The following is a 21,652-nucleotide window of genomic DNA, read 5'->3' as shown; positions in this document are numbered from 1 at the left end:
TCTGTACACGTGTTGTGTTCAAGTTCTTTCCCAGATTGCCCCTTGGATGTTATGCTTTCTGTAATTATGTATTTTTGTTTGATTTTTTGGGCAAAAGTAAAACGATGTGCTTTGTTTTAACAGGAAAACGTTCACCAACTCCTAACTTGTATCCATCTGGTTCACACACATCAATAGAAACGAAAAACCCAAGAGTCAACTTACTGGTCAGCAAATGGCAACAAGTGTGGCTGTTGGCGTTAGAGCGGAGGAGGAACTTGAATGATGCTTTGGATAGACTGGAAGAGGTACTATATATTCCATACCTTTCCTTCAGTTTGATAATGGTCATCCAGTATCTTACATGTATATGTATAAAAGAATACAAACATATTACACAACAGTAATATATCATTTAGATGTAAATAGCATGAAGAAAAGTCTGGAAGTTCAAAGAAATCCTACATTATTGCTGCCAACGTTTTTTAAGGGGAAAACAATGTAAGTCCAAAAAGTTTGCAACATTTGATCTGCACTCGTGTTATAAATATTTATCTTATGGGACAGCCACTGATAAAGATGCATGTAAGTATGTCCACAGCACAAAGAATTGACCTTTTTCATTGATTTACTTACAGTCAATATATTCTTAGGGGTCTTGACATCACTAGATGTGTGTATTAAAGATATGTCTTTGCATTTCAGCTACGAGAATTTGCCAACTTTGATTTTGATGTTTGGAGAAAGAAATATATGCGATGGATGAACCATAAAAAATCCCGTGTAATGGACTTCTTCCGAAGAATTGATAAAGATCAAGATGGAAAAATAACACGGCAAGAATTCATAGAGGGAATTCTTTCGTCAAGTAAGTGCCACAAAAATAGTATATGATAGAATGTTACTGTAGATGGCGCCACACTGGATCGGTGCTTTCTACATAATATTCAGTCCAGTGACAAATTACAGAAAATGCTGCACACGTGTGGCTGGTAGAACATTCCACCTTCACTTCACTAATTCTGAGAGATTAGTTGCCTTGTAGACTAGCACTGCTCTACTTGGAATGAAACAGTAGCTAATCCTCTAGGGCATTTACTTAATTTGAATACTGGACCAATCTCTGTGTTAGAAAAGTATTCTGATATGGTGCGCCAAATTTATTATGTGTGTTAGACATTTTTTGCACATTCTAGAAAGATGTTGTACAATGCGTGCAAAATATTTATGTAAAGAACACCAGCTTAACGGTGGCGTAACAAAGAGAAAAATATCAAATTTGTCTAGAAAGTTGTGCCAAATTTATCATACGGAGTGCACCACTGTGATAAATTTGGCACCGTTTGTTCCTGTCTCATCTAGTTTTATGCTATCTACCTTTAAGACGGTATTAATAAATCTCCCCCAGTGTGTTTATTTCACATAACATGGTAGCGTAATGACTTTTCCTCCATAATATATATTTTTTGTTATTACTTTACACTATTGACGTCAGATTATGGAATTAATTTCTCATCAGATTGATCATTCCATTAGTTTAGCATAAAATAGTCACTGTCATTTATGCAATCCTATTTAGTGACATAGGAATAGACTTGATAACTATATAACAGTTCTCCAGTGCGCAGAACTTTGATGTCATCCTCTTCTGTAATGTCATTTTCTGTATTATTGGATTACTGTTCCCTGCTAAAGATGTTGTAGTTGTTCCAACATTATGTTGTAGAAATGGCATCCATTGGTAGTAATAACAATTTGTAAAGAATTCATATATAACCTGTAGTGCATTATGTTGTACTTGGTGTCTATAAAAGTCTAATTTTAGCAGAGGCTTTCTATAATCCTGTCCTTACCATTCTCATAGTAGATTATAAATGGCGTGAAATGTTTTGCAGCATGTTTGTTAATGCTTTGCTGCCCATTTTTTTTTCTAGAATTCCCTACCAGTCGCCTGGAAATGAGCGCTGTAGCGGACATCTTTGATCGGGATGGTGATGGCTACATTGACTATTATGAGTTTGTGGCCGCCCTTCACCCCAATAAAGATGCATACAAACCTGTAACCGATGCTGACAAGATTGAAGATGAGGTATTTCATTCATAATATATATACTGCTTCATTAACTAGTGAATTCCTTCACCTCACAATAAAGTGATCTGTTTATTTCAACAAGAAATGTATTGCAATTACTTTTTTTCAGGTTACACGACAAGTAGCGAAATGCAAGTGCGCCAAACGTTTTCAAGTGGAACAAATTGGGGAAAACAAGTATAGGGTAAGTAAAAGCATCAGTAATGATGCAATTGACTTATGTATTGTTGGAAAACTTTGACCATTTATGGGGATTGTATTAATAGATCTTAGAATTTTTGTCTAGTGGCATTAAAGAGGCTCTGTCACCAGATTTTGCAACCCCTATCTGCTATTGCAGCAGATAGGCGCTGCAATGTAGATTACAGTAACGTTTTTATTTTAAAAAAACGAGCATTTTTGGCCAAGTTATGACCATTTTTGTAATTATGCAAATGAGGCTTGCAAAAGTCCAAGTGGGTGTGTTTAAAAGTAAAAGTCCAAGTGGGCGTGTATTATGTGCGTACATCGGGGCGTTTTTAATACTTTTACTAGCTGGGCGCTGTGAAGAGAAGTAACATCCTCTTCTCTTCAGAACGCCCAGCTTCTGACAGTGCAGATCTGTGACGTCACTCACAGGTCCTGCATCGTGACGGCCACATCGGCACCAGAGGCTACAGTTGATTCTGCAGCAGCATCAGCGTTTGCAGGTAAGATCGACTTACCTGCAAACGCTGATGCTGCTGCAGAATCAACTGTAGCCTCTGGTGCCGATGTGGCCGTCACGATGCAGGACCTGTGAGTGACGTCACAGATCTGCACTGTCACAAGCTGGGCGTTCTGAAGAGAAGAGGATGTTACTTCTCATCAGAGCGCCCAGCTAGTGAAAGTATTAAAAACGCCCCGATGTACGCACATAATACACGCCCACTTGGACTTTTACTTTTAAACACACCCACTTGGACTTTTGCAAGCCTCATTTGCATAACTACAAAAATGGTCATAACTTGGCCAAAAATGCTCGTTTTTTTTAAATAAAAACGTTACTGTAATCTACATTGCAGCGCCTATCTGCTGCAATAGCAGATAGGGGTTGCAAAATCTGGTGACAGAGCCTCTTTAAGGCCTGATTTACACGAGCGTGTGCGTTTTGCGCACGCAAAAAACGCTGCGTTTTGCATGCGCAAAAGGCACTTAACAGCTGCGTGTGTCATCAGTGTATGATGCGCGGCTGCGAGATTTTCGCGCAGCCGCCATCATTTTGACACTCCGTTTTAATGTTTGTAAACAGAAAAGCACGTGGTGCTTTTCTGTTTACATTCAGAGAATGACAGCTGTTGCGCGAACCACGCAGTTCGCACAGAAGTGCTTCCATGCGACCTGAATGGTTTGTACGCACCCATTGACTTCAATGGGTGCGTGATACGCAAAAAACGCAGAAATATAGAACATATCGTGAGTTTTACGCAGCGCACTCACGCTGCGCAAAACTCACGGACTGTCTGCCCTGCCCCATAGCCTAATATAGGTGCGTACGACACGCGTGAAAAGCACGTGCGTCTCACGCACGTATATTACGCTCGTCTAAATGATGCCTAAGAAACATTTTCATTGACATTAAAGAGAGTAGGTTGACGGACTCGAACTACTATTTTCTTACTGACATTTAGGAGTTAGAAGCTGATGTCATTTTTATTAATGTAATGTAATATTGATTGCTATGGGTCGCAGCACTCTTTATATCATAGTTACATTGCTATTCTAGATTATTATTATTCATTTAAGAATAAATAGAAAAAAGATTTTTGTACACTAATGTTATTTTCTCTCCATTTTGTCTTTGCAATCAGTTCTTCCTGGGAAATCAGGTATAAACCAGTGAAATATTTTCAATATGTATACATGGTCATCTAAGCTTGCGATCCCTGTCACCCGGCCATAACTTACACTTCCATTGTCTTCTGCTTTATATAATCCATTGTTGCTTTGGTGAAGGGTCTTTACTAGTCTATGACACGACTCAATTCAAACATTTTGTAGCACTGTCCTTTAGGGCTCATTCACACGACCGTATTTTTCTTTAATGTGCTCTTCATATTTTTTGCGGTTAGCACACTGACCCATTCATTTCTATGGGCCCATGCGCACATCAGTGTTTTTTACGGATCTGTTGATCCATTCCGCAAATTCTATAACATGCCCTATCCCTATTTGTGTTTGTGAACTCGTGACGCCATTCAAGTATATAGGTACACAAAAATAACGGGCAGCACACGGAAGCCATCTGTGTGCGGTCCACATTTTGTGGATAAGTTGCTAGTAAACGCCTGGGAGATCCAATCACGTAACCTGCCTATGGGTGCGGAACGCAAAATACGGATGAGACACGGAAACAACACGGCCTTAGTATACGGACACTAGGATCCGTAGTTTGCGGGCCCGATCGTGTGCATGATGCCTTACTGGTGATTATGAGTTATTTAGCCATAGGATAGTTCCACTAGTAAATCTGCATTATATGCACATCAGTGCATATTTCCAGCTTCTCCTCCATGGTGGGACAGTGATTTGATCCTAGATGTTGGGGGTTTAGATGGCACGTATTGGTTTTGTCAGGCAGTAAACTTGAAATGCTTAGCATGATGCATGACAAATGAACTTGACATCAGATGATCAACTAGTAACGATTTGTGTCCAGCCATATAATTATATCCACCACAAAGTGTAATCTATAGAAAACATATTAACCAACACAACTTTATATGTTATACTTTATGTATGTACCTGCCCCATGCCCAGCATGATATCTCCATGCCAATCATGTCTCAAATATGGTCACCCCGAGCAGGGCTATGTACAACATAGTAGCCAAATAGGTTACACATCCCCTCCCTCAACCTGTATATACATTATATCCCGAGGATAATACACCATGTCCACGATATTACTGCAGATTCCAGTACTGTATATAGTCAAGCATGGGAAATACTGCTTTACAGTCACGGTGTCCGGTATAATAGTCCCTTGAGGCAGTGGCTAGAAAGTTAAGCCCTATGCTCAGCTTATCATTGTTGTTAACGCATGCAACCACATTATCCAGTAACCACAACAACCACATCCCCAACCTTGTGCGCCAAATTTTTGCTTTTTGTATAAATGTCTCATGCACATTATTGCCCCCAAACCCTTTTTCGTTGTATGTTTGTGTACTGTAATAGATTTAGAGAAGATGTTGGCTCATTACATTTCAGGCCTGCAGAAACAGTGGTGGTTTATAGCCTGTTAACACGTGGACTTCAGAGCTATGTTCAGGAGTGGCCTTAAAGCCACGGCACAAATTTTGAAGCAGATTTCAACCCCATTCACATGTATTGTACTATTCTTTGGTACATCCGCTGCTTGTAACCATAGCCTAGGAAGTAAAGCCACAGGTTCCCATATTTCGGTTATATAGCATGATGCTGTATGAGGAGGGTGATGTTGCCAAGGTCATTGTGGTTAGGTTCAAGAAAAATGTATTACTGTGTAATTTACGAGTTAATGCTCCTGTACTATAGCCATGTTCATCCACAAGTTTGCAGATATGGATAAACATACTTTTAACTAGAAATGGAAAATGAAATAGATTTGCAGAGTTCATAGGTATACTTCATATGTGTTGGTATATAGAAAGGTAAGCGATCAAATTGTAACGATCATTTCTGGCATTGATGGTTACTGCACAATGATGGTTGCTGTGGCTAGTTGTGTACTTGGGTCTCCCTGTTTTTGCTTAGTGATTAGGGTTTTAGTATGATAATTTTGACAGGCTATTCCGGCTTTTATTTGGTAAGTATTGTAAATAATATTGAAATAATAATAATATGAGGATAAAATGTTACTGACTGGCTACGTTGCTGTCTTCCCTTTGGTGTTGCATGGGTGTTCTCAGATCTACACAGATTCAGTACACTTTAACTCTGAATGACTAATACGTTTTGAATCAACATTTCCCGCATGTATATTACATTATATGTAGTTCAGTTGTTTCATTTTTTCTTGTTGCATCTTTTCTAAGTTTGGTGACTCCCAGCAACTTCGCCTTGTCCGCATTTTGAGGAGCACAGTGATGGTTCGTGTAGGTGGTGGTTGGATGGCACTGGATGAATTCCTAGTGAAAAATGATCCATGTAGAGGTAAGCAGAAACAAAACACCACTGCAAAAAAATAGTTTTTTCATGCAACATATTTAATTTTTTATATATGTTATATTTTATTATATTGATATATAACGACAAATTTATTTAATTTGAATGTGTTTATTTAAAATAACAGTTTTCAATCTTAGTTCAATTGTTTACAACATGAACACTTTTTAACGAACCTTTTGTTTACTTACTGTTTGCTACTGTGAATTAGGACAGTTTTAGATTGTACACATAGACTGCACACTTCATCAGTTAGACATTTTTCAGCAGTAAGGGTATGTCTACACGTAGCGTAAATACTGATTTTCCACAACATATTTCATTGTGGAAAATCCGCAGCATAGTCCAGTAGCAGCACAGCGGATGACACTTGAACAAATCTCATCCGCGCGCTGTGTAAAAAATCTGCCCAAAAAAATGTTCATAAATTGACCTGCAGTGCATTTTTTTAATCTGCAGCATGTCAATTTATGCTGCGGAAACGTTGGTTTTCTTTTGCGGGTTTTCCCCATTGAATTCAATGGGGAGATGAAGCCCGCAACAAATAGCAGATGTTGCGATTATTACAACTCAGAAAAAAAAGATTATATTTATCCAGATCTCTGCTTATGCGTCCAGCCCGGCCTCCAGGGATGATGTTTCATCCCATGTGACTGCTGAAGCTAATCACAGGCTACAGCGGTCACATAGGATGAAACATCATCCCAGGAGGTTTGCTTGCAGGACGTCAGAGGTATACGTCGCCATGACTACAGGTAAGTATAGGTTTTTTTTGTACCGCAGTTTTCCGCAGCGGACATTCCGGCCACAAAACTGCACCACAATTTGATGTAGTTTTACGCAGCATATCCGCCCTGTGTGAACATAGCCTAACTGGTGTTTGAATCCATACTATGTAACAGTGTTTATTTACTGAAAGCCTGGGCTATAGTTACATAGCATGGAGATAAGTTGTCTGCATTTATCATTTTCATTTAATGTATTTATTAGACAGGTCTCTTAGGCCCCGAACGTGCTTTTGCGGCCGCAATTCCCCCAAAAATCCAAGGGAGAATTGCGGCCCCATTCATTCCTATGGGGCCATGCACACGACCGTTGGTTGAAAATAATGGCCGCGGCCATGTGCACAGCCCGCGATTTGCGGGCGGCTCGCGGCTGACACTCCGTGGCCGGCCGACCCGAAAATCACAGCCGTGCACATGGCTATGGTCGTGTGCATGAGGCCATACAGTTATTACATCTGTATAGTTGGCCATAAAATAGTAAATTTTACCACAATTCAACAAGCATTGCAATATTTTTTGCTAATTGGACCCTCTTTAGTATCAGACAATATACAAAAAACAAAAAGATATCCCCAAATATGTAAAATTTTCTCCTATGCAGACATTGTACCCCTTCATTGCTCCACATGATTTTTTTATGGTAGTAGTGAAGTAGATGCTATGAGTGTAGTCTTTACTAAGAACCCAGAAAACGCACGTATGATAAACAGTTTTCCATTAGTCATAAAAAGGTTCACTTTTACTGCCCCCCCCCCCGGCATCAAAAGCAACTTTTCAACACATATTTTGTGCCCGGCAATGCATCTACATAGCGTCAGCTCTAATAAATAAATTCAGTATATTATATTTATATTACTCTATCTTTTTTGGTTGTGGTTATCATTTAATGGGGGCAGTTTTGTCTACTTGTTAGTGTAATAATCTCAAGGAAGCCAGACCTGGTGACAAGTTGCCTTGAAAAACAATATTAAATATTGTAGACATGATTAAGGAATGGATAGTTTTTTTAAGCTATATTTTATAGAAGAAGCAGATCAACATAGGAACCCAGTGGACTATTTTGGAGATGTGTACGGACAGATCAAAGATGTATTGGCTCCAGGGCCGGTTGGATGGCGCCCTGTGCGGGACTCTCTATTGCCGCTCCCTACACAAACCAACATTTAATATGTTATATAATAGAATATATAAAGACTAATATATTATATAATATATAATATAGACACGCACATACTTGAACATATATACTGTACATACATAAAGACAGACATTTAGATATACAGGCAAATATATAGACGTACAGACACACACATACACACACACATACACACACACACACACACACACACACACACACACACACACACCGGCAGATAAATACACAGACAGGAACCTATACAAATACATAAAAGGCACATATATACAAGCACAAAGACACATTCACAAACAGACCCATATATACCCAGTACAGATATTGTAGTAAATTTCACATGCAGTCCTATGTAACACCACAGATAACACACAGTGATAACTCTCTGAGTACAAATAATGTTGGAGATTTCACGTGCAGCCCTATGTAACACCGCTGATAACACACAGTAATAAATGAGTTCAGATAATGTAGTAGTGTTACCTGCAGTCCTATGTAACACCGCTGATAACACAGTGATAACTCTCTGAGTACAGATAATGTCATAGATATTACCTGCAGTCCTATGTAACACCACTGATAACATAGTGATAACTCTCTGAGTACAGATAATGTAGTCGATGTTACCTGCGGTCCTATGTAACACCACATATAACACACAGTGATAATGCTCTGAATACAGATAATGCAGTAAATGTTACCTGCAGTCCTATGTAACACCGCTGATAAGACAGTAATAACTCTATGAGTACAGATAATGTCGTAGATGTTACCTGCAGTCCTATGTAACACCGCTGATAACACAGTGATAACTCTCTGAGTACAGATAATGTCGTAGATGATAACTATACCCACAGACACATATAAACACACACACACACACACAGGCATATATATATATATAAGGGCAACAGCGTATATAAGGGGCAGCAGCGTATATAAGGGGCAGCAGGGTTTATAAGGGGCAGCAGAGTATATAAGGAGCAGCAGGGTATATAAGGGGCAGCAGGGTATAAAGGGGAAGAGGGTACAAAAGGGGCAGCAGGGTATAAAGGGGGAATGGTATAAAAGGGTCAGCAGAGTATATAAAGGGCAGCAGGGTATATAGGGGCAGCAGGGTATATAAGGTGCAGCAAGGTATATAGGGGCAGCAGGGTATATAAGGGACCACAGGCTATATAGGTAGCAGCAGGGTATATAGGGGCAGCAGGGTATATAGGGGGCAGCAGGGTATATAGGGGCAGCAGGTTATATAGGGGAAGCAGGGTATATAGGGGCAGCAGGTTATATAGGAGGCAGCAGGGTATATAGGAGGCAGCAGAGTATATAAGGGGCTGCAGGATATATAGGGGGCAACAGGGTATATAGGGGAAACAGGGTATATAAGGGCCAGCAGGGTATACAGGAGGCAACAGGTTATATAAAGGGCAGCAGGATATATAGGGGGCAGTAGGTTATATAGGGGCAGCAGGGTGTATAGGAGGCAGCAAATATATCTTTGTTTTATCCGTTCTATTTTAATATTGAACATACACTTTTACAGAGACATAAACACATGCAGACACACACACAGACACACACACGCACACACACACATGCACACTGTAACAAATACACATACAAACACAGAGACACATACTGTATACACACACAGAGACACATACTGTATACACACAGGCACACATAAATACTCACCATCTCTCCTTGCTGACAGGATCACAGGCTTTGTGCGGGGCGGGCTGTGGGCGGAGCTTCCTCCTCTTCTTTTGTTACTCTGTGTGCGTAACTAAGAGAAGAGCACAAAGTAGAGGCAGAGCCCAGTGGCACCCCATACATGCTTGGAGGGGGCAGCGCCCTATGCGCTCGCACACCCCTAAGGCCGGCCCTGATCGGCTCTTTGATGTTTTGTGTATTCCTTGTATTTTTATTTCTATTTTAATTATATCTTTTCACTTATGGCAGTACTTTACTACTTTTCCTTTCTTACTAAATATCCTCCTTTATTTTACTTGACTGGTATTCTGTCATTTTTTCCTAGTTCATCATCATGGAAGTAAAATGTTACGTTCGGAATCAAACTCTTCAATTACTACTCAGCCTCTTATAGGTTGGCAAATATCTCCCTCTTTCATTTTTTTTCATCTTCACTCTTTCTTTTCACTTGCTTTGTTATGTTTATGTCATCTTCTTTTATTTTGTGAGTAGTGCATGGTGTTTTTTTAATCTTCATTTTGTAGTCTCGGAACCAACTTGTAAGGTTTGGACATTGCTGTGGTTAACATGCATGGTGAGGTCAATATCCAGAGCCATCATATGTGTTCACATTTAGTAGATATGAGTGTCATATATTGCATGCTGTGGTTTTGTCTCAGATTAGTTTGTGTTTGGACATATCAACAATGGTTTTAGATTTTATTATGGATTTATGCTCAGGAGTACACTAAAAGGAAATAAACCTGCTAAAACCTGTATGTCCAAAAGAATCATCAACAGTTAATGTTAATGGCTCAGCTTTAAAGAAGAACTCCACCAAGAACTTGAAATGTTATGTAATACCCCACTTTCCTTTCATCAGTAAAACTCCTTGAATCTGGTATCAATGAACATGCATTCTAGGGTCAGGGTGGCATTACAAAACATTAGCTTTGGAGGGATTTTCTATCTGCACTAGGATAGAAAGCACCACTATCCTCCGTGCCAAGGTGTTACAGTTTTAAACCAGTATAATTTCCTCCTTTTTACCTTTTACTTGTAACAATATATTGCTGGCTTTAAAGGCTGTTACACCTGTGGTAAAGGGTTTGTATAAAATTAGAAAAATATGGCTTTTATGTTCCAGTAAAAGCACCACTTTTTTCCATGGGCTTTTCAAGTAAATGGGGTTGGGCTGCAATACCCGTTACAGCCCATGGAAAATGGCACTGTTTCTGGAGGAAACCATCAATATTTTTTCAAATCAAATATAACCCATTAAAATCTTTTCTGTTACCTTATTATTTAATATGTCACTATAATTACGTCCAATCTTACATTGGACATGGAGAGATACAGCACGTTGGGCAGTAGAGTTGCCGAGCCAACGGTAAGAAGCATAAATAGACTTCTGTATTATTTAGAATAGGACTTGTGAGAATTATAGTCCCAATATTTTTCGGTTTAAAGTATTCATATTCATTTTATCAAATTCCAAATTCTATACAAAAATGTTAATTAAAAGGGGTTCCTTATTGTCTGTAGGGCACAATATAACAGAGCGCATGCAATGCTTGCCCTTTTTAATATGCATAGTGTTAAATGTGATCTCTAGAGCTTATCCCAGGGCTGTGACTCCATTTAGGTGGTTATTACTTTGTCACTTGACCATCCAGTTGACTATGTGTCGCTATATGTTCTTAAAGGGGTTTTCCGAGTTAAAACTTTTATGTGTTAGTGCTTTTAACTTGGGAATGTGCTTACATTTGTAATGTACTTAAGTTTCAAAGTTGGCCCCCGTTTCCCGATGCTGCAGTGGGCCACATGACTGGTGACGTCAATCTCTGGCCGCTGTGTTTATCGGACATATATCTACAGCATGAGGCTGTAAGTACATTACAAATGTAAGCACATTCCCACGTTAAAAGCACTAACACATAAAAGTTTTAACTCGGAAAACCCCTTTAACTGTGTAAAGTGGTCAGAGGACGTAACCCACATATTTTATCAACACACATCACCGATCTGAATCAGTGACATGTAAAGAATACCTCTGCAAACCAGGATCACCCCTTGGGGACCAGATTTTAACCCAGTGCATATTAAGGTGTAAGCCCCTCATTTTTTACATTAAACTGTAGAACTCTTTCAAGACTTAAAATATAAACCTAGATTCCATTTTTAGACAGAGCAATATATGACGGTGACATATCATTTTCCTTTCATTCTTACTGTGAATGTGTTCTTGTATTATGTGAACAGTGAAAGTTTATATTTCAGCTTGCTTTAGTTATTGTAGCTGTGTTCCCATGCTCCTAAAGTAATGACTTTTTATATTATGGTTTGCATCACAGCATGTTGATTTTTCGGTAAAGTACAGGACTAATACTTTTTAATTTGCAGCTAAAGGAAGAACAAATGTAGAGTTACGAGAAAAGTTTATGTTACCGGAGGGCATTAGTCAAAGCATGACTCCTTTCCGGCCTAAGGGTCGAAGGTCAAGACCATCTTCAAGAGGTGCATCTCCCAACAGATCCAGCTCAAGTCCAAATGTTCAAGCTAGTCCGTCACAAGTCACGGGTATTAGCAGTCCCAAGGTAAATGTTTCTTTTGTTCAATGCATCGTGCATATCGAAATATAAACCCTTCCACCTGCACTTACATTGCCTTCAAAAATGGCCATTTAGACACACAGATTGTATTTCTGGGGCCCGACACTAATAGTATTTATATGGATTTATTTTAGTATTTGGTGATACTGAGAAAACAGATTTTTTTATCTGACTTACAGTCATGATGTAATAAGATATAACACATACAGTAAATGGTGGGAGACTGTGGCACTGTGAATCTATCCTGGCAATTATCCTAAGGACTCATAAAGTGTATAGTGTTCATACTACTGTATAGTAGTTCATTTTTCATACGTACTACAAAATTGCGAGACAAATGGCCGCGAGCCGTGGTTCAGACGGTCATCGTAATACAACAGTGCAACCTCTGCTCCACCACTGCCCTCAGTGACATTACTTAAATTGATATGCCGTTGTTTCACACAGACACCCCTCCATAAAACACGCAATTATGGTAAACCTTGGTTGACAAACAGCAAAACAACAAGTCCTTGTAAGAGCCCTGAGTCCCCAGATCAAAGACTGTCATCTGAAGAGGTATAGTACATACAGGGCGCCCAGTTGTGTAATCTCCACCGATCACAACTGTGCTGCTCACTAACCGCTGTCATCACTGAAAGGTCTACCTGCACGTTAACACCCTGTTTAACTGATGCTCAAGTACCAATATTTATTCCTATCCCACATTCTACTTTATATTAATAATTGAGATTCACCTCTTCCCACATCTACTTCATCATTTTTGAGATTCACTACTACTGTCTATCTGTTTAATCTGTATTAATAGTTTTCCATTACAGTTAATTATCAAATCTAATGCATGATATTCTTATCTATCTACATTTAATTATACATTTTTTTAATCAGTTTTATGGTCATTTTGCAATCTAAACAATGTTCAGTTTGGAGATTATCTTGAACAAGTCATCTGCTCTCTGCACTACTTTTTCAGTTGCATAATGTGGATGGGTTCTCTGCATCTTCATAAACCAGCAGTCTTCAACCTGTCAGCTGTTGCATAACTACAATTCCCACCATGCACTCACAGCCTGTTGCTGTCAGGGTATGCTGAGAGCTGTAGTTATTCAACAGATCGAGAGTCACAGGTTAGAGATGACTTAGATTTGATCGATAACAGGTGGAGCCTGCGTATTAGAAACACACAGGACCCGCTGTCAATGAACCCTTCAGTCCCGTGGAACTGACGGATTCAGGTCTCAGCGCACGATACAGCTGATATGTATACGGAATACAAAGCAGCAGTATCTCAAAAAGTTAAAATAATTTTTAATAAAAAGTAATGAGAAAGTTGCACCAATCACAATGACTGACATTTTTATTTTTAAAAAAAATAGAAAGCAGCAAAGATCAGGAGCAATGATCAGCTTAGGTCATCTCATTTATCTACTGATGCAACTACAGATGCATTGAGGGACTCAAGACCAAGAAAATTGTTGCAAAAACACCAAATTTAACAAAGAATTTACTGTTCTGTTTGGTGAACCAGACGTAGACATAGATCATTGTTTGCTGCTTCTTACAGGTTAGAGGTAAACCAAAAATCTTGACAAATGTACCAGAGAAAGGAAGTTAAGAAATGATCATAGTCTGTGCGAGACACAAAAAATACAGCGTGAAAGTGTTTCTTTTAAGCAGTTATTAGTCATTAGGAAGCTTCAGACAGAAGAGAAGGGTGATTCTATAAAATAACTGTTTTCAGAGAATACTTGCACTTTTTCATAGAGAATTTCACAGAGTTGTGTCTGTCTGTCCAGGTTTCAAGGTCATATTCTTTTGGTTTACACGTGCGTGTCCTAAAGGCAAGAGAAGACCCTAGTTACCTCCCTTGTTAGGCTTCATGCCCACTTCAGTCTTTTTCTTCAGGGTGCTAGCCGTTTTTCATGCGGCTAGCACCCTGACCCATTCATTTCAATGGGGCCATGCACACTTCAGTTTTTTTGATGATCCCGTTGCTCCGTTCCGACCAAAGTAGAGCATGTCCTACTTTGGTCCGACATTTCGTGACCGTGAGGCCCATGCAAGTCAATGGGGCCGTCAACAAAAACGGAAGGCACACGGAAGGCATCCGTGTGTGACGGAGCCGTTGCTTAGCAACGGCCGGGCAGGCAAAGGTACACATAGAGACAGAATTCGCACTGCGCTAATCGGCAGCCCCTTCTCTCTATCAGCTCTGACAAGAGGCTGCTGATCAGTGCTGGAACACTGCGATATTAAGAAAAATAAGTTCATACGTACCCCGGTCGTTGTCTTGGTGACGCGTCCCTCTTCTGACATACAGTCCGACCTCCCTGGATGACGCGGCAGACCATTTGACCGCTGCAGCCTGTGATTGGCTGCAGCGGTCACATGGTCTGAAACGTCATCTCAGGAGGCCGGACTTGAGGAAGAAGCAGGCAAGCAGGGAGTTCTGGGTAAGTAGTAACTTTTTTTTTGTTGCAGGTTTTTTTAAATGAACCATTAATCTATATTGTGATCTCCGCACATGATTTTCCCTGTCCAGGGGTAGTCTCTGTCCAGCGTGCTGAAAGAGTTAAAGGGCTGCACTTATCGGCAGTAACTCTTTCAGCACCCTGGACAGTGAGTACCGTTGGACAGGGAATAGCATGTGCGGCGCTCACAATATCGTGTACATAGTGTGAACGGGTTTCAGTTTCCTCTCGGAAACTGAAACACGGAAATGTACACGGAGTACACACGGGAAGCACATGGTTTCAATCACGGACACACGGATCCATGGAAGTGTGCATGAGGCTTTAGCAACCGCTGGTTGTTTTTGCATTAAACATTCTGCTTATCTTATACAGGGAACTCCTATCCAGGGCAGCAAATTAAGACTTCCAGGATACCTGTCCGGAAAAGGATTCCATTCTACAGAGGACAGTGGATTATTGACTACGGCAGCATCCAAAGTCAGAACACAGTTTGCAGGTAAAGCATTAAACAATAGACTATTAGTTAGAATTACAAGATACATACCCTAGTAGCAGCCTAGAACTATATACTGCAGGTGAAGGTCAGTAGTGTTGCATATTTGCTTCATCCATTAAAGGGGTTGATCCACAGTTAAATATTACATTTCTCTGTTACATCACGCAAAACATAAACATTTTTCAATTGGAATCATTTAAAAAAAATAAAAAGAAATGCTCCTGTGTCTAGATATTGCTGTTACATACTTGTTATGGCGCCCCCTCCTGTCCTTCTGATTCCCTCTCAGAGCATCCACCTAATATGTTTAGTCTTGCAGTAGATTAGGATGACATCTGGCTGGAGCTTCTTGAATAACACCCACTAAACTAAGCAGCTGCGGACTGTGTGCATATAAGACTGTATTCACATTACATTTTCTAAACAAAAAAGGATGTTTAAAAGCAGAATGCAACAGATACTGGATACATGGACATTTATCATATAAAGGCCTAATTGTACAAGATAAAAGAAAACACAAAAAAACAAAAACAAAACTAAACATACATCCTAACAGGATGCGCAAACGTGATGTGAACAGGCCCTAATAGGAGTAGAGGAAATTAATATTATTTGGGATTTACCTGATGCAAGTATTATATTGATATTAGAAAAATTTAGGTATTCTAATGTCACTCATTTATATTTTATTATATTGGTACAATTGTTATTTGTTTGCCAGATTATCGGAAAACTCCAAGCCGAGCTGGAAGCAAGGCCGGAAGCAGGTCAAGTAGCCGACGGGGCAGCGATGCCTCTGATTTCGATATTTCAGAAATCCAATCTATATATTCCGATATGTCTGAGACTGTTCATGTCAGCAGCAGACCCTCTCCACGAGCAAGTTCACGATCTTCAACAGGCAAACCAACCAAAATTCCCACACCACAACGGCGGACGCCGATCAGCAAACTAGCAACGAAATCTTCAAAAAGATAGGGCGCCAAGCTTTGGAGAGATTTTTCTTTGTGTATTGCCTATTTAAGTTTGTAAGGTGTAAAATATTATGTAGAAATTCTTGTGGAATATTGCAAATGTTTGATTTTAACCCTGCAGATGGCCTTAAATGTGTGTTTGTCTTGTTTTTTTACACATATTTTTATCAGAAGAAAACATTTGTTTGTCTTATAGTTTGGAAATGCTGGAGGGATATTTAATGAAACTAACGTCACAGTTGCGTGAAGTACAGAAATGGAAACCGTTATTGAATGTATTTATAAGCGCAGCCTGGAGGGACGTTCAATATGCCAAACACTGCTTCATTACTTACCAATTATGAATACCTCATAACTATTTATAATAGAGCAAAAACCTGGACATAGATACCAAGCTTACTACACTACAGTATCTCCATTCACTTGGACCTAGTTATGCACACTGCAGTTATTTACCCAGTTTTAAGTTCAAAGAACTCACAGAAAGGTATTTAATAACTCGGCAGAAACGATATTTTATGTTTTATTATTTTTATTTAAATTATGTCCGTGAGATTCTGTCTTAATAGAACTATAACACTGTTATAATAATAGCATTTGGTGCATATGTGCGGTTTTCTTTTGCTTGAGTGGATGGTAACATTATATCAACTTTTGTATCGAATCAGTTTGGCTTGCAAAAATCTATGAAATAAAACCTGTCCAAATCTATTTGTGTGATTGTTTCTTTGGTAGATATTCAAAAACGACATCATGTGGAATTTAGAAAAAAGTTCTTACAATGATAAATAATATACGTATTATAGAAAGAATGTTTTCGATGTATTCCATGCCAGGGTTTAAAGGGGTCATTTAGTTTTGGAAACACTTCTCCTTACCTAATAAGTTATTTCTTCTGCATTTCAATGTCATACTTTACAAACAATAATACACATTGTATTACTGTGGAAGAGCCTTTTACATGGTATATCCAGACTGTACAGATGCTTCTACTAAAAACATGCAGTCTGCAATGTGATAATAGATATAGCGGCTACTGAAGAAGGTTTAAAATTATCTTAAAACATATACAGACTGTGTGCCCCAGGGAGAGAAATCTAACTGCTGGAATCCAAATATTAAATGATATTGCAAACCTCATCTTCTGCTTTGTTTTATTTCTGGTTCCATTAATTTCTTAAAGGTACTGTAATGACCGGGGGGTAGGGAAACGGACAAGTGAGCCCTAATCTACCCGCCACTCTGTCCCTGCCTACTTGCAACGACCCGCCCTAGGCGACGGGGTACAACTGGGCGGCGGTCCCTGCACTCAGTAAGTGCACGACAAACATACAAGGGAATACAAGCAAGGGAAAGTGGCAGTTGCCCACGGCAACACCGTGAGCAACCAGAGTGGTGAACGAGCCGAGTGAAGCCAGGAGTGTGCGAGGTACCAAACGAAGAGCAGAAGAGTAGTCAGTAAGCCAGGGTCGGTATGGAGCAGGAACAAAATAGAAGGAGCTGTAGCTGGGCCAAGAAACCACACGAAAAAGAATCACAAGCACTGGAGGAACAGGAAAGGCAGGCTTAAATAGACCGAGGGCGGGAGCTAGCTGAGTCTGGCCAGGTTGCGATAGGCTCTCCCACTCCTAAGCCTGCCAGCCTGAGTGGTGGAAGCTGGAGTCAGTCTCAGGGATGTAGATTCAGGTGCTGACTGATTAATTAAGGGAGTTAACGCCGAAGCTGTGCCTGGCAGATCCTTTACAGGTACATAGGTAGAGTAGTCCACAAGAAACCCCGCTTCTCACTTCCTCCATTCCCCTGTCAGTGTGTATCTACATTTCCCAGCATGCTAAGCTGCTGGGAGTTCTAATAGAAGGCTCTATCTATCTATCTATCTATCTATCTATCTATCTATCTATCTATCTATCTATCTATCTATCTATCTATCTATCTATCTATCTATCTATCTATCTAATTGACAGGCATTGAAAACTGTGGGGGAGTAGAAGGGAAGACACAATAAGGAATGTTCAGGTAGAAGAGGAGACCGTGACAGGCCAGAGAGGCTTCATCACTGAGAATGTGGCAGCAAATTAGAAAAGGTAAAGCCCCACTTCCTGTGGAAACAGTGTATAGAAGAAATGGTTGAGATTTAAACACTATGGTTTCACCAGGAGACTTCACATAAGAAATCAGGTGCATAACACATCTTAATTTCTCATTAAATTCTTTATTCTGGGACACAGCACAATGGGTATATGCCAATGCCGCTAGGAGGCGGACACTAGGAAAAACTAAAAAAGTGCTTTTTGTTCTACCCAGTGGGCTATACTCTCTCTTGTTACACCAAGCTACTCAGTTTTTAGCCTAGTGTCAGTAGAAGGCAGACAATCCCTGCATACAAGTCTTCTGCTTCTTTATTTTTCCATTTCAGGTTGCAGGGGGTCGTCAGCGTGTACGCCACATTATTCGTACACTCCTACGGGCGCAGGGTGGAATCTTTTCCCCGCTTTTTAGGTCACCCAGTCCCCAGTGGCCGCGGCAGCTGAAGGAATGATGGTGAACCCACTATTCAGTGTGAGATCACCGAAAGGCTGACCAGGCATGCGCCCGGAGATGCCAGACGGGAGAGTTCTACGTTTCCCCCAGGCATCTCACCATGTGGGCCCCCTTTGAGGTTCTCCCCTAGGTTGCTGCTGCTGGGCTGTTTGTTTCTATATTGCAGTGCTAGTCTGATATAGCCTCCGGAGCTCCCAGCTGTCCATTTGTCGAATCCCCCTTCTGTTTTTCGGCACTCATCAGCTTCCATTTTTGAGTCACGCCAGGGATGCACTGCCCGTAGCAGGCTTCATAAATTTATTCCCCAGCTTCGGCCGGGCCTAGGCTGGGTTTAGCCACACACCCTTTCCTTAAGTCGCCAACTTCTCATTGGTCACACGACGGGCTCTAGTCACATGGTTTTGGCTTTCAATCACCTTGCAGATTGGACTCGGTTTCCTGTGGAAGGAGTTTTTACTTCCTTCTTCCTGTTTCTCTAGAGGCTGGTATCCCTCTCTCAGCATCACGAGTGAATTTTTTTTAAGGCATCCTCTCAGCTTACTCAAGCAGCAACGGAAACATCTCCTCTGCATTGTTGACTTGTCGGTGGAACACAGCACCCAGGTTTAGGTAGGCTAGCCTTTCAGCTATAATTTGTTACTTCAAGGCTCCTGTTCCCATGCGGCCAGTCTGACCATATCTGTGCTCAATGCCTGCTCCCGATCCTCCCTGGACACTCCGGCGACCGCTGCTAGTGAGTCTGTCCCACCGGAGTGGGCGTCTTCCCTCACGCAGACAGTAGGTAACCTCGCCCGCCTCTCACAGGGAATGGTGGAAGTCTTAAACCGGCTGCCTGAGCAGATTGCTTCCCAGTTAGCCAGGCCCTGCTCCCGTGAGCGCTCCCATAATAGCTCTGCAGGCATGCCCCGCAAACCGGCCAGGAAATCTCATAGGAGATACCCCTCTTCCTCAAGTTCCTCGATGGATAGGGCCACCGCAGGCAGGTCTGCTTCTATGCTTGCTCGTGATATGGCCGAGACTACCTCTACCTGGGACTCCTCTGACTCGGAGTCTGAGCAAGGCACTTCTACATCACCCGCCATACAGGATCTTATCCGGGCGGTCAGAGATATCCTGCAAATTCTTGAGGATGCACCTGGCCCATCTCAAGAGGACATCTAATTTCGGCGACAGAGGCGTCCCTCTCCAGTTTTCCCTGACCATAAGAGGTTTTGCAAACTCCTTAGAAGGGCGTGGAAACACCTGGACCGGTCTTCGTCTACATCTAAAAGGATGGACGTCATATTCCCCTTTTCGGATAAATACGTTTCTAAGTGGTCAGCCTGTCAACTAATGGATCCACCTGTAGCTCAACTGTCTGAGGCAATTGCTCTACCTGTAGCGGCTGCTACTTTTAAAGATCCCATTGATAAGTAGGTAGGCTCTATTGCCAAGGCCGCTTTCTCGACCACTGTTGCTACCCTCCGACCCCTCGTTTGCATCTTCTTGGGTTAGCAGAGCCTGCATAGTCATGGCAAAGCGGCTTAACAGGTCTCTCGTCTCGCGGGAGCCACTTCAGGAGTACTCTCTTCTGGCTTCCCAACTGATCCAGGCATTTAAGTATCTCTGTGATGTTTCCATTGAGGCGGCCCTCCACTCCGCTAAGGCTATTCCTTTTGCCCAGAACCTTCTCTTCGATCCTGATCTGGTTAAACTAATTGCCGATGCTACAGGGATAGAAGTACCATACTTTCCCAGCAGCTACCTTGGCCTGGTTTTAAGAGGTTTGGTTCCTTTCTGAACTCCCACTCACATCATAGACAATCTCCCCGAGACGGTAGTTCATCTCGGGCCCCGCGCCCCTCTTATAGGTGTCCCAGCCATGGAAACCACGGTCGTGTGCATTGGTCCATATAATAGAATGTGTCCCTTACTATCCGCAATTGCGGCTCCGCAATTGCAGATAGTATGCAGACCGTAATGCATGGTCGTGTGCATTAGGCCTAACTTCCTCCAGAAGGGATTATCAATGCTGCATAGGAATTCTCCCTACCGCATCTGTTTTTGCATGAGGGTTCTTGGGACAATGGTTTACTTGATCGAGGCAATTCTGTATGCCCAGTTTCACTCTCGCGCTCTACAGTTGGCAATTCTTGCTCTCTGGGACAGGTCTCAGGACTCCTTGGACCTTCCGATCTGGCTTCCCTCGCTGGTTCGTTGAGAACTGTTACTTCCTCTAAGAGCATATACCTGGGGAAGCCCTTAGCCATCCTCCATTGGCAAGTGATCGCGACGGGTGCCAGCCAGTCAGGTTGGGGGGCAGTCTTCGGCCACATCATGGTTTAGGGCCAGTGGTCCAGCTCAGAGAATCATCTCCAGATAAACATCCTGGAATTGGGGGCTATATTTATATATTTCCTCAGTCCTAGAGGATCTACCACCACATGTGGCGGGTATATTTCAGATGGTGTGATGTTCAACACTTCCACCCCTTCGCAGCTCTACTCCAAGCATCCTGTCCTTCCTTCAGGCAGGCATGGACCAGGGACTTAGTCTGGCAACACTGAAGATCAGATTTCTGCCCTGCCAATGCTTTATCAGTGGACACTGGCTTTCCTTGCTCCAATTAACACATTCTTAAAGGGGGTCGCCCATTGTCCTCCTCCGTACGGACCTCCTCCGGAGCCCTGGGATCTCAACTTGGTCCTTGAC

General features: G+C 41.4%; 1 protein-coding gene across 14 annotated transcripts in view; it reads left to right on the top strand.

The window, feature by feature from the left end:
- DST (dystonin) overlaps positions 1-17,131 on the top strand; it is a 546,107-nt gene extending 528,976 nt beyond the window's left edge. For 6 of the 14 annotated variants that reach the window (XM_075861968.1, XM_075861963.1, XM_075861970.1 and 3 more), the window contains 11 exons: positions 124-287; positions 685-847; positions 1,914-2,068; positions 2,181-2,255; positions 3,901-3,918; positions 6,108-6,225; positions 10,211-10,279; positions 12,268-12,461; positions 12,924-13,034; positions 15,323-15,446; positions 16,168-17,131. In XM_075861968.1, the coding sequence (XP_075718083.1) occupies positions 124-287; positions 685-847; positions 1,914-2,068; positions 2,181-2,255; positions 3,901-3,918; positions 6,108-6,225; positions 10,211-10,279; positions 12,268-12,461; positions 12,924-13,034; positions 15,323-15,446; positions 16,168-16,424 (1,448 nt within the window). In that variant the 3' untranslated portion in view covers positions 16,425-17,131. The remainder of the gene's footprint in view (positions 1-123; positions 288-684; positions 848-1,913; positions 2,069-2,180; positions 2,256-3,900; positions 3,919-6,107; positions 6,226-10,210; positions 10,280-12,267; positions 12,462-12,923; positions 13,035-15,322; positions 15,447-16,167) is intronic. The other 8 variants (XM_075861975.1, XM_075861965.1, XM_075861972.1 and 5 more) reach the window with 5 other exon arrangements.
- The last annotated feature ends 4,521 nt before the right edge of the window (positions 17,132-21,652 follow it).

The sequence above is a fragment of the Rhinoderma darwinii genome, chromosome 4, assembly GCF_050947455.1.
Source record: "Rhinoderma darwinii isolate aRhiDar2 chromosome 4, aRhiDar2.hap1, whole genome shotgun sequence".
Classification (NCBI taxonomy): domain Eukaryota; kingdom Metazoa; phylum Chordata; class Amphibia; order Anura; family Rhinodermatidae; genus Rhinoderma; species Rhinoderma darwinii.
The sequence above is the reverse complement of the archived record's forward strand: the minus strand, read 5'-3'. Positions and strand labels throughout refer to the sequence as shown.